This window comes from Ictidomys tridecemlineatus, chromosome 2, assembly GCF_052094955.1.
Source record: "Ictidomys tridecemlineatus isolate mIctTri1 chromosome 2, mIctTri1.hap1, whole genome shotgun sequence".
Lineage (NCBI taxonomy): Eukaryota > Metazoa > Chordata > Mammalia > Rodentia > Sciuridae > Ictidomys > Ictidomys tridecemlineatus.
Window position 1 is genome coordinate 66,318,107 of NC_135478.1, and position 12,098 is coordinate 66,330,204.

The 12,098-nt window shown below is 39.0% G+C and overlaps 1 protein-coding gene and 1 pseudogene across 4 annotated transcripts; both read right to left on the reverse strand.

Annotated features, from left to right (window-relative positions):
- Positions 1 to 3,524: 3,524 nt before the first annotated feature.
- Positions 3,525 to 5,067, reverse strand: LOC144369811 (gamma-crystallin C-like). Of its 4 annotated transcripts, none has more exons than XM_078030112.1 (3): positions 5,059 to 5,067; positions 4,719 to 4,957; positions 3,525 to 3,768 (listed from the first exon to the last, which is right to left on the reverse strand). In XM_078030112.1, exons 1-3 carry the CDS (start codon positions 5,065 to 5,067, stop codon positions 3,525 to 3,527), a joined length of 492 nt encoding a protein of 163 aa, XP_077886238.1. The 4 variants fall into 4 exon arrangements, with proteins under 4 accessions (XP_077886238.1, XP_077886231.1, XP_077886260.1 ...); XM_078030105.1 differs by having other exon boundaries at positions 3,525 to 3,771; XM_078030134.1 differs by having other exon boundaries at positions 3,525 to 3,760; positions 4,714 to 4,957.
- Positions 5,068 to 9,548: 4,481 nt separating this feature from the next.
- On the reverse strand, positions 9,549 to 11,516 carry LOC144369812 (gamma-crystallin B-like; annotated as a pseudogene).
- Between the last annotated feature and the right edge of the window lie 582 nt (positions 11,517 to 12,098).

Genomic DNA, 12,098 nt, shown 5'->3' on the forward strand with positions numbered 1-12,098 from the left:
ACTTAGTTTTTAATTTATTTTTTTGTTTTTATGTTTAAAATGTCTTTGCCCATCAAAATATGATTTGGCAATATTATGTACCCATTTGAAGAAAATTGGCCTGGGAAATCTAAAATGTTGAGAACTGCTCGACTGAAATTATGTGAAAAATAAGGTAAGCATTTGGGGTGGTGGATCTTCTTGTTACAATGTTTTCAAATCATTATAAATTTGGCAGATTCTAGGATAAATTCTATCCTAGAATTATTTCAGAAATGATTCCTCCATAGAACTCCCCATATTAGAACAAACATGGACTTAGGGACATTAGATAAATTGAGCTGCAGTCTTATCCTTACTTTTGACTAGCTATGAGAAGCCGGGTGTGTTATTTAGTGTAATGGAACATCTGTATTATTGAACATAAGTATTGTAATAATAGGCTTCTTGTTCAGAATAGAAGCTGCCTATGTGATTGAGCTATTTTTTAAAAACTTCAAGATAATGTTCTTTATTAACAGCTTCTATTATAAAACTGTCATCCTCTTTTTGTCACATGACATTTCACGTTGAATGAAGTGGTATTACCCAGGCACCTTCATCCCTATCTGCCACCTAAATTGTTAACTATCATTAATATTTATTGTTCTTTAAAACCCTTCACTAAGATGTATGATTCACCAAGAAAGGCACAAACCTGACTATAAAAGTGATGGGAAACTGGTTCCTTAGTATTTCTCTTTTGAAAGTCTCAAGAAAAAAGAGGCCATTTTCATGTTGGGTGGCAAACTCACTTTAATTTTGTGGGAGAGAAAGAAAAAAAAATAAGTTGTTTACAAAATATTTGGATTATTTTTAGGATTTTCGTTCCTTAGAAGATTTATAAGTGGACCTTAGATAATTTTAGCACAAGGAGATGGCAGCACTGGATCTTGTTGAAATTCCTCCCTTCCTATAGAATGGGGGGGCAGTATTGGAGGATTCACTTTGCTTGTACCCCAAGACCTGTGTACTGGAGAAGTGAATGAAAGGGAATAAAGGTAGGAGATGGAGGTGGGATGGAAGGAGGATCAGCTGGAGGTAGCAGAGGAAGAGAACCTGGGACAAGCTCCTTCTTGGCCTCCTGTTCCCCAGCCAAAGAATCAAAGGCAGGAAGTGGTTGTTCCTACAATGCAGCTCTTTCGCTGTTACCCAACTATCATGGCGAGGACAGTGTTTCCTACACACTAGAAACTTTTTCCATTGGAGATATTATTCTATAGCAGAAAAAAAAGAAGAAGAAATATAGAAAGGTTAAGATGCATAAGGAAGTATTAAATATGTATGTCATGTCAGGAAAACATTTTCCCAATCCAAATGTTAACAAATATAAGCACATAACAGGAGAAATATATAAATAAATATTATTCCATTTAATTTTCAATAAAAATTTGTCATGAAATGATTTTAAAATGCTTAGTGAAAGTATTCAATGAATAAGTGATTAATCTATTATTTTGCACTTGGTAATGTGCTTGACTTAAATAATGATTAGATATTACTAGCTAGATTTAATACTTACACTTTCTTCTATATAGAACTCTGTGGCAATAAAGATAATGCCATTTGTTCATTTTGGTAGTTATTTTCACCCTCAGTGCCATGTATACCTAGTCCATAATAGATGCTCAAATAAAAAGATCCTATCTCCGAGAAGCAAGGATCCCTAGTATCTAATAATTAGGCAGTCTTTTAAAAGAAAAAATAAACTTGCACAATGAGCAAGAAGTGTCACTTCTAGGTTTCTATTCTATTGAAATTTTGCCATGTCAAGATAAGAGAACATTTACAATGATATTGTTTGCAGCATTATATATAAAAGCAACAATGGAAAATCCCTATGGCGATGGAGAAAGGGTACAATAATTGAGGGGACCTCTGGAATGGGATGTCATTCTGCCATAAAGAAGAATGAGATTGATTCTAACCTAGGTACATGTCCATATTATATTCCACTTTACAAGTAAGTTGCAGACTAATATGTACAGCATGATTTCATTTTCATAAAGAAAAGAAGCATGATTCACAAGGTATCTATATAAACAAGGAAAGATTTCTAGAAGAGAAATTATAATTATTATATATTTATATATAATTTATTTCATATAAAAATTATATGAAATTGATAGAAATTATGGCTTTCTCTAACATGCCTTTAAATTTGAGCCTATTTTGGGTAGTTAAAGATCTTTTTGTTTGTGGCATATACTTGCATTGGCTGGGTGCCATGTTATGTCCATTCAGTTTCTGCATGTTTGGTCCAAGGCCAGTACTGGCCAGGAGTCACACTCAGGGGAACTGTTTTTGAAGAAGGTGGAGGGCCTGTAACTTTGTACAAAAGCACAACAATGATCATTGGCAGCCCTGGCCTTAGTTACATAGTATAGTATTTGAAAGTGACTAAAACTACAGTTCCTTATATAGTCTAGTTAGGCTTTTTGCCAAGTTGAATTTGCCCTCACAACTCATCTGGTTCTATCTTTTGGGGTTTCCAACCACTTCTTGGGTCAGAAAAAAACTTTTAGAATACTGTTCTTCAAGGCCCTCAGCTGAATGCTTTTTTTCCCAGCAATTGCTCTCTCCCATGTCTCTAGCTTTTTATAAAATTTTATTGGTGCCATATAATTATACATAATAGTAGGATTCATTATTACACATTTGTACTTGCACGTAATATAATAATATAATTTGGTCAGTTTAGTTTCCCGATACCTCTTCTTTCCTTATTCCTTCTCCCCTAATTGCCTTTCTCTACTGGTCTCCCTTCTATTTTCATGAGACCTCACCTTCACCACCCCACCCTGTCTTTTTTTTCTTTTTTCTATCTTCCTCATATGAGAGACAACATTTGACCCTTGACTTTATGAGTTTGGCTTATTTTGTTTACATAATGCCCTCAAGTTCTATCCACTTTCTGGCAAATGACACAATTTAGTTCTTCTTTTTGGCTGAGTAAAGTAGTAAAGTCCACTGTGGTATATATGTGGTATGTGTGTGTGTGTGTGTGTGTGTGTGTGTGTGTGTGTGTGTGTGTATGTATCACATTTCCTATATTTACTCCATTCACCAGTTGCCATGTCTCTGGCTCTGACACGCCCGCCTTCCAACTTATGGGACTTGTTCAAACTCTCAAGTTCTTGAACAGGTCCCTCCCCCATTATTTTTCTTTCTGTCTTTTTTTCCTTTCCTATATTGGAGATTGAACTCAGGGCAAATGCTCTATCATTGAGCTATATTTCCTCTTTTAAACATTATGAGACAGGGTCTCACAAAGTTGCCCAGGCTTCAAACTTGAGATCCTTCTGTCTCAGCTTCCCAAGTAGCTAGAATTACAGGAGTGCCCCATATCTCTTAAACTTTAACATTTACAGGTGGCTTGATTTGCACACAATTAAAGAAAAACAGAAGTCAAGCAGTTGCCAACAATACAGACTAAACACTTTATTAGGTTCCAAAATGAGAAAATGGAAGTGTTAACCTATTTTAGTATAAATCCGCCACCCTTCTCAAAGAGCCTGCCTTAGCATCCACGGCTCCCCAGTCCTGTTCTCTTGGGGCTGCAGTAGATACTGCCGTCCTCTGTAGTTGGGCATCTCATAGAGGACCCAGCAGCCCTCCAGCACGTGGAGGGAGGGAACCTCATTGAGGTGGAAACTGTCCTGTATGCAGGAGCAGTCCTTGGTTAGCTCCACCATGAGGCCCTTGTGGTCTTCCCTCTCATATAGCTGTATCCGGTGGGAGCCTGCCTGTTCCATCCACAAAAAGAAGAATGGGAAAAAGCAAGTGAGTCTCTTCCACAATTCATCCAAACACCACATGAATCTGGAAGCCGGGGTGTTGTGGTTTTGAATATAGAATCTGAGACTCCAAAACTGCTTCGAGGGCTGTACATGGAAGTTTTCTGCTATCATTTAGCAAATATTCATATGCTTAGTTTCTTTCTTCCTTCCTTCCCTCCTTCCTTCCTTCCTTCCTTCCTTCCTTCCTTCCTTCCTTCCTTCCTTCCTTCCTTTCTAATCTAGGAGATGGGATTTTAAAGAGGTGCAGACTCTGAGAATTGATTACAAACTCAAATATCTTGATTACTAACTCCCTGTGTTAGCTTAAACCTCTATTTTGGGTAAAAACAAATAGTCTATTTTGACCAGTATTCTCCTAATAAGAATAATATCTTCCAATTAATACACATATAAACTTAACAGCATATTTAAGATTTTAAAAATGTAATTCAATGAAACTTTGGTTTTAATAGTCACTTCCAAATTAAAAGACTTTTACAAACTTGGATACTACCTTTCCATAACCTATCTTGATAAACTGAGTTTTCATTGTTTTCTAGTCTATAGTACAAAGTGTTTAATTCATTTATTAGAAATTCCTTTCATGTAGATAAAAATATATTTGCTAGAAACAGTGCCATCTTATGCCCAGCTAGCTTTCCATCTGCAAGTTTTGTTGTGTATCTCATTATGATATTACATTTGTCACAAACAACTTTGACCTAATGGTGACAGAAATTAAAAATAAAACTGGCACTTCTAAATGGGTTCTTTTTTTCTTTGTTTTCATGCCTGTACACATCTAGGCTCAGGCAGGTGTCTAAAGCCCACTTAACTTTTAAAGGGAAAATTCTTTCCCTCAAACCCACATCAATAAAACATCCCTCAAGTGAGTCCCTTAGGCAGCAGAACTCACTTAGGGGGATGAGGAGGCAGGAGCTGGTGGAGTCGCTGAGGCCCATCCACTGCTGGTAGTCGGGGTATTCCCCCAGCCGCAGTAAGTACTGGTTGCCCTGGTAGTTGGGACGCTCATAGAGCATCCAGCTGCCGCTGTCCACGCGGATGGAGTTGTAGCGGCCGAAGTAGGTCTGCAGGTTGGGGCAGTTGCTGCTGCACTCATAGCAGCGGCCCTGGAAGCCCCTGTCCTCGTAGAAAGTGATCTGCAAAGGAAAAGTAATTTGAATGAAATCATTTGTTCCCAAAGCACAAAGGCTTTGTTTCCTCTTTTTAAAAATTTTTCTTTAACTTGTGTTCTGCTTACCTTCCCCATGGCCGGTTGACACAGACCTTGCGAGCTCAGTACATTGGAAGCGGCCAGCCCCAGCAGGTCTATATAGCAGGAGGCCTGCTGCGTTGGCAGGAAAACACAAAAGAGGCCGGGGAGAGTGATAAGGGGATTTTATGGATCCCTTTTGCACGCTGCATTCAGGGGCAGTGATTAAAGATTTGCCCTGGTTCTCTGGTATATTCTAATGCTGTCCTGTATGTGCTGCTCTGCGTCACTTTTATTTGGATTCTTACTGTTTTCTAAATTTATCAGCTCACCAGTCTGAACTTTTGACCTAAAATTCATGTCTCCACACTATGATTCCATTATACCTCATGAGTCTCCTGGAAAAAATCTGTGTCTTTGTGGAAGTATCTCCAGAATTCTGGGAGGTTTGAATTCTGAGAGAGAATTTTCCTGATATTTTTAGATGACAGAGGCTGGCCTATCTTAGTTTTTATTTTATTTTTTTTCTTTACATAAGTTGCCAGTTCAATGCAGGACACAAATCTAGATTCAGATCTCTTGACTGTTTCTGATTGTGTTGACCTTATGCTTTAAAACATAGTTATTAATGCCTAGTTTGGTGGGTGCACCCTATGTAAGTCTATTAACTTGTTGTAAGAAACAGAGCAAAGGTTTCTGTGGTCGTGGGGCCCGAGACTGAGAGGCGCATGACTTTATGGATGGCTTCCCCTTTTCCAAGGGCAGAGGAAGCTCTTCCCAGACAAGAGTGGGACCTTTGGACTGGGGCTGTCCTTACTCAAGTCCACTGAACAGCAGCATGGCCTGGCCATGGCAAAGCACCAACTTCTCAAAGCACAAATTACTTGGGAGAGAGAATATGAAGAATGAGGAAGAAAGCAAAAGAGGAGCAGCCTGACATTTAGAAGCTGCAGTTAAGCCATGCTTACTCTTCTATTAGACATGAACAATCCCATAAAGTGCCAACTTCTGGCAAGATTACTCTGAGACATGATAAAATGAGATGAAATAAGGCCACTTCACCATTTTGTCTAAACTCAAGCATAAATAAAGTTGATGTGTCACCCACAAAATAACAAACACCCCCTTCTCAGCTAAAATAATTAACTGCTACTTGTTTGTCAATTAGAATTAGAATTAGAATTAGCCTCCTCTTTCCTGGGCAAGATTTGTAGAGATAACCAATCATAAAGTTAATCCTGCTTTATGATAATTTCTAATCAAGAGTGAAACCCCACTTTTTAGACCCTTCCCCAAATCACACAACCAAAGTACAAGTCCTAGATTAGGTTCCTTTCAACCTTTTCTCACAGAAAACATTCCAGTCTTCCCCAACATGTGAGTTCTCCCAGGACACAACCAGTCATAAGGCTAACTTGTTTAAAGACAGGCATATTCCTGGTGGGTTTTAGCTAAAGACTTTGGCATGAGTAAATGGGATTAATTATGTGTATAATGTATGTGGCACATACCGGGCAAAAATGAGCTTTAGTAATCCTAGTGACATGGATACTGGTAATGAAGTGAGTGACAACATCAAGGATAACTTCAGCCTACTTATCTCTCTTAAAGATAAAGTATCTCAAGGATTCCTGAGACAGTTATTCTCTACAAAGTCTTTTTTTTTGGGGGGGGGATAAAACACAAAGTTAGGTTTGGAAGGAATTTTAGTTTTTAAAAACTCTGTTATGCCTAAGAATCACCTTGTGCCAGGCACCATAGTGCATGCCTATAATCCTAGCTACTAGGAGGCTGAGACAGGAGGACTACAAGTTCAAAGCCAGCCTCAGCAAAAAGCCAGGTACTAAATAACTAGACCCTGTTTGTAAATAAAATACAAAAATTTGGGCTGGGGATGTGGCTCAGGGGTAGAGTGCCCTGAGTTCAATCCCCAGTACCCATTCTCCCAAAAAGAATCACCTTGCTTGTTAAAAATGCAAATTACTACAAAGAAAAAAATGCAAATTACCAGTCCCAAGATTTGACATCATTAGATCAGAACAAGATGCCTGTATTTTTAACCAGCACCAATTAGTTCTTGGACCAAATTTAAAAATACACTTCTGTGGTTTATTCCTTCATTTTTTGAGAAGGACATCATGTGTTTTAGCCATCCGCAGGTAAGGCCTTATTAGCATCTCTGCTAAGATTCTCTTTAAACCTGTAGACAGAAACATATTCTGCTTTGTAGCACTATTTCTGTTCTATAAAATTTGGAGAACCAAAGCAAGGTTATCAGCACTTAAATCACACCCTGGTAAAACAGGCAAATAACATCTCAAAATCATTTTGAAACTTGTCCTGACAAAAATTTGTATTCATGAATACTTTGAAAATGTCTTGGGAACTCCAAAGGTCCCCATACCACACTATGAGATCTACATTACCAACAGTCTGGCTTGGATGCTGTTCAGCATCTCAAGCCCAGGAAACACAGTGGGATGCTAGGATAGTTCTGCATTATGCTTTACCCTACTCAAATCACTCTCCCCAAGAGAGCAAGGGATTTAATGGTGAAGAAGAAAGAAGGGTATTTAGGGTCCTTATTCTATCTTGGTGATTTTTATCAGTCTCCAGATTCTGCTTAGTCTTGCCTCCTCTCTATGGTGCACTCTGCTAAGATGCTGGGATGATGGGAATAGAAACACATCAAGTTACATGCTCATCTGTTCCAAACGCTCCCTGACTCCCGTTGCCTTCATGATCAAGTCCTGATTTCTTAACACCAGGCATGACCTCCTCTGTCTCTTGCCACACTGTCCGATCACGCTGAACCACTTGTCATTTCCCAAACACATGATGTTATTTTCACACTGCTCTTGGTTTTCAATATAATGATCTTTCTCATGGAGACACCAATTCTCTACCTTTCAAACCAACACTACCTTTGGGAGTTTGAAGGTTAAAAAAGCTGGGCTTTAGGAATAGTTAATACAAAATAATCTGAGAATTGAACTACTTTTTTTTTTCTTTCTTCTTCTTCTCCTTCTCCTTCTCCTTTCCTTCTTCTTTTTTTAATTCTGGGGATTGAATCCAGGGCTTCATACATGCCAAGAAAGTGCTATACCATCAACCCATATCCCCAGCCCCAAATCAAACTATTTTCCAGGAAAGAACCTTCACATGTAATATATGTATACAATAGGCTATCCATGAGTCCTGGTTTTCCCAGAACAATCTTAGTTTGTGCTTCTTGTCCAAGTGCGATTATTAATAATAGGTCAGAAGTGACCCAGTTTAAGACAAAGATTACATGTTCACTCTATTTATATGCCATGTGAGGTGAAATTTGGGTCAATTCATTAGAGCCTCAAAGGATGGAATACTTTCAAAGAATTTTGACCTGAAGTCATCTGTTTCCTTGATGAACTTCACAAGAAACAGCCCCAAGAACATTATTTATTCACACAGGATGTTTTTAGGGATGTTGTTTACTTAATATCCTCTTTACCAGGACTTACAAGAAAACTTCCTTTTAGGTGTTGGTACTGAGGATAATGAAGCTTGTACTGATTAATTTATTTGTCTTCTAAACTCTGTGAGTTATGAAACTGATCTTGTTTCCTTCTCTGCCTTGGCTGCTTGAGCAAAATCTGTATCTATCTTCGGTTAACTTAGCATGTTCCAGTTCACAACTTGAGTTTGAACTTCACTTTTGGTTCCATCTCATCTCTTCCATTTTTGTTTTTCCTCTCACCCAATTTACTCATCCAATTATTTTTAAATTTATTATTATGAGTTTTACTACCCACTTTAATTCACTTTGAAAAACTAAGGGGAACAAATATGCAGTCACACAGTCTTCTCCAGAAAATTTAGATTGCTTATTTTCTATTCAGCAATATTTTCTATGTATTACTCATAGTACATTATTTCCTATTAAAATGATATGAGACTGAGTTTCTTCATGGGTATGTGTTTTTGGAAAATGCCATTAAATCTTCTACAGAGTTCATAAGGTAAAGAGGCAGTGAATTATATTTGGATTGCAAAACTCATGGAGGAAAGAGGGGAAATGGATTTGGGACAGAAGGGATGTGGCTGTTAGCAGGATAAGGGCAATGGGTAAGACAAGCTTGTTTATTTACAAAGTTAAAATAAGAGTCTAGCTGCTGCAAATGACTCCTAATCAGGTATAGCAATGGGGCCAACCTGAAGGGATAACTTGAGGTGTTTCAATAAGTACTTATTTATTATTGTAGCCGCAGATATATCCTTATGAAACAACCACAGATTGCTTTAGCCCAGTTGAATGGAACTTTTCTTTGAGCCTGTATATTTTAGTCATGAGAACATGCCAGAAATGCTGTTCTCCACATTATTCCCTTTATAAGCAGTTGCTTCCCATCTTGAAAACATGCTATTATGTTTGGCCTAGTGCCGTTACTCCTCATGAATGCTTAATAGACTGAAAGAAAGACAGGACTCTATTAGTGCCAGAATCACAAGCTACATTCTTTATTAGATTCTAAAGGAGAAAAGTGGAGAATGTTAATACTTCAATAAAAATCCATGACTCATCTTAAAGACCCAGCTTTGGCATTTGCAGCTCCCCAGTCAAGATATCTCCTGTATTCCCCTGGCTGTAGCAGGTACTGCCATCCCCTGTAACTGGGCATCTCATAGAGGACCCAGCAGCCCTCCAGCACATTGAGGGACTGGATTTCATTGAGTTGGAAGCGGTCCTGAAGAGAGAGACAATTGTCTGTGACCTCTGACATTTGTCTTTTAAATTTATCTCTCTCATAGGATCTTCATTCTGTAAGTGCCAGAGTGCTGGGAGGACAGACAGGAAAGAAAAGGAAAATCAACACAAACAGAGAAACTAAAGTTCCAAGCCCCATGCTTCCTTGGGCACACCTGTCTAGAAATGCTCTGGATCCAAGTTTGCTTCCAGAACAATCATATTGCAGTATTCAGAACTCAGGAGCCACCTATAGCTCACTGCTAATGAACCTAGTGATCCATGGGCAAAGCAAGGACGCAGCTTGGCAGCTTTTCAGCCTCCACTCACCAGCCCCCATCCTCAGGTATTAAGATATGCTTAAAATAAAATTTACCACTGCATTTTAGTGCTTGGTTTTTTGAGATAGCGCTTCTCAAAGGAGAAAAGTGAGAGTCATTGGGAGGGAAGGTATCATTTGATATATCACTGTTGTTAAAATTATATCAGCATTTGCTTGAAAAAATATCAACATTTAGCTATTTTCTGTAAGACTGATATACTGATTTTCATGTATTTTATGGAGCATAGGATTATTAAGCTCTTGTGACAGAGAAGATGGCATGTTTCCCTCATCCCTGTTTTTCATATCTGCAGTTTGGGTTCAAATCTCAAACCAAATGACTCCTCGGCTCCCTCCCTGGCCTCTTATCCTCAACTTAGCCATTTCCCTAGGCAGCTAGAATAGCCTTAATGAGTTCTGACTTGATGGCACTATATCTCATACCTCCCACAATCCCCTTTTCTAAATATTCTGCAATCACTTTCCAGAAAATACTGAATCTCAAACGTTGGTTTGGGATTGTCTTTTCCTCTGATTTATATCTATAAGTGAGATAATTAGTTACTGATCACTACATTGGAATAGAAACCAGAAGATAAGAGGAATCATCAAGGAGAAAAGTAAGGCCAAACAAATCAGAGAATTTTTAGTCAAGCAAACAGCTCCAGATTGTACTCATAAATTTTGATTCATTTGATTTCTAACTTTATATGGCTTGGAATGAACACTTTAGGCAATTATATCTTGAACAAATAGTAAATTCCATCTCCCCAATATCCTAATTTTTCTGATTTGATTTTTGTTTTCTTAATTTTTGATTGCACGTAAGATGAAAAATCTGGGAACATGACTTTTTAAAAAATCCCACCACCGAGTTCATGAAGAAAGGCTTTACGTCTAAGGTATCTGTGTACACCAACCTGCGCTCGCTAAGCATTTCCAGTTGAAACTATTATGTTTAAGATAAGGTTTTGTTTTTGGTGCTGGAGATGAAACTCAAGTCTACTGAGCTTGTGCTCTACCACCGAACTACACCCGCAGTCCCTACCTAAGATAATGCCTTTACATGGTTTTTATTTCCAGAAGCCAATGGCACAGACAGAACCACATTCACTTGGGGAATGAGGAGGCAGGAGCTGATGGAGTCGCTGAGGCCCATCCACTGCTGGTAGTCGGGGTATTCCCCCCGCCGCAGTAAGTACTGATTGCCGTGGTAGTTGGGACGCTCATAGAGCATCCAGCTGCCGCTGTCCACGCGGATGGAGTTGCAGCGGCTGAAGTAGGTCTGCAGGTTGGGGCAGTCGCTGCTACACTCATAGCAGCGGCCCTGGAAGCTCCTGTCCTCCTAGAAAGTGATCTGCAAAGGAAGAGTGGAAGCATGAGCGATTTGCCTCCACTGAGGATGCTACACCAGGGCCAAGATGGAGTGTTAGGTCCCCACCCAGGACTCACCCTTCCCATGTTGGAGGGGCAAACAGGGACGTTCTCTCGGTACTGTGGATCTCTGGATCGCTGTATATATAGCAGCCCTGACTGCTGCCTCCACAGGAAATCACACAAAAGGGCCCATTGCGGGAGTGAGGGGATTTGCAAGCTCCGAGCTCTCCCTCCAGTTGCCCACCGGGGTTGGCTGAATGGTTTACTCTCATTCTTTCTGGTAGGTTCGAGTTGCTCTAATTCACTAAAGCTGTTGTTGCCACCAAAGTGAAAAGAGTCTTTACTCTTTTAGTTGAGCAAAAGGGAGAGCAAAACTCTATCCCTATGATTTTATTTTATAGTTTACTGTGCTTAATTGACTTCTCAAAGGTGATTTTGTTTAGCACTCAGGGACCGGTGTTTTTTAACTTTTTAAAAAACTTGAATTTAAGTAATAAGGAAGAGGGAATCTTAAGGAAGAGGGAATCAAGAGAAGTATTCTGTAATCTGTGAAAGTGTTTTGAAAAGCATAAAGCTTACTTAGAATTCAAGATTCCATGATCATCACTGTTATTTGGGGAATCACCTTGAATCGAATTATTACTAGACTGGAATTCATAGGCTCCT

What these genes read in the sequence shown, in the direction of transcription:
- LOC144369811 (XM_078030105.1), bottom strand. An exon ending in AGCTCCTGCCTCCTCATCCC is followed by an intron (nt 3,772 to 4,718) that starts CCTAAGTGAGTT and finishes CTTTTTGTGGAT; the next exon opens with GGAACAGGCAGGCTCCCACC.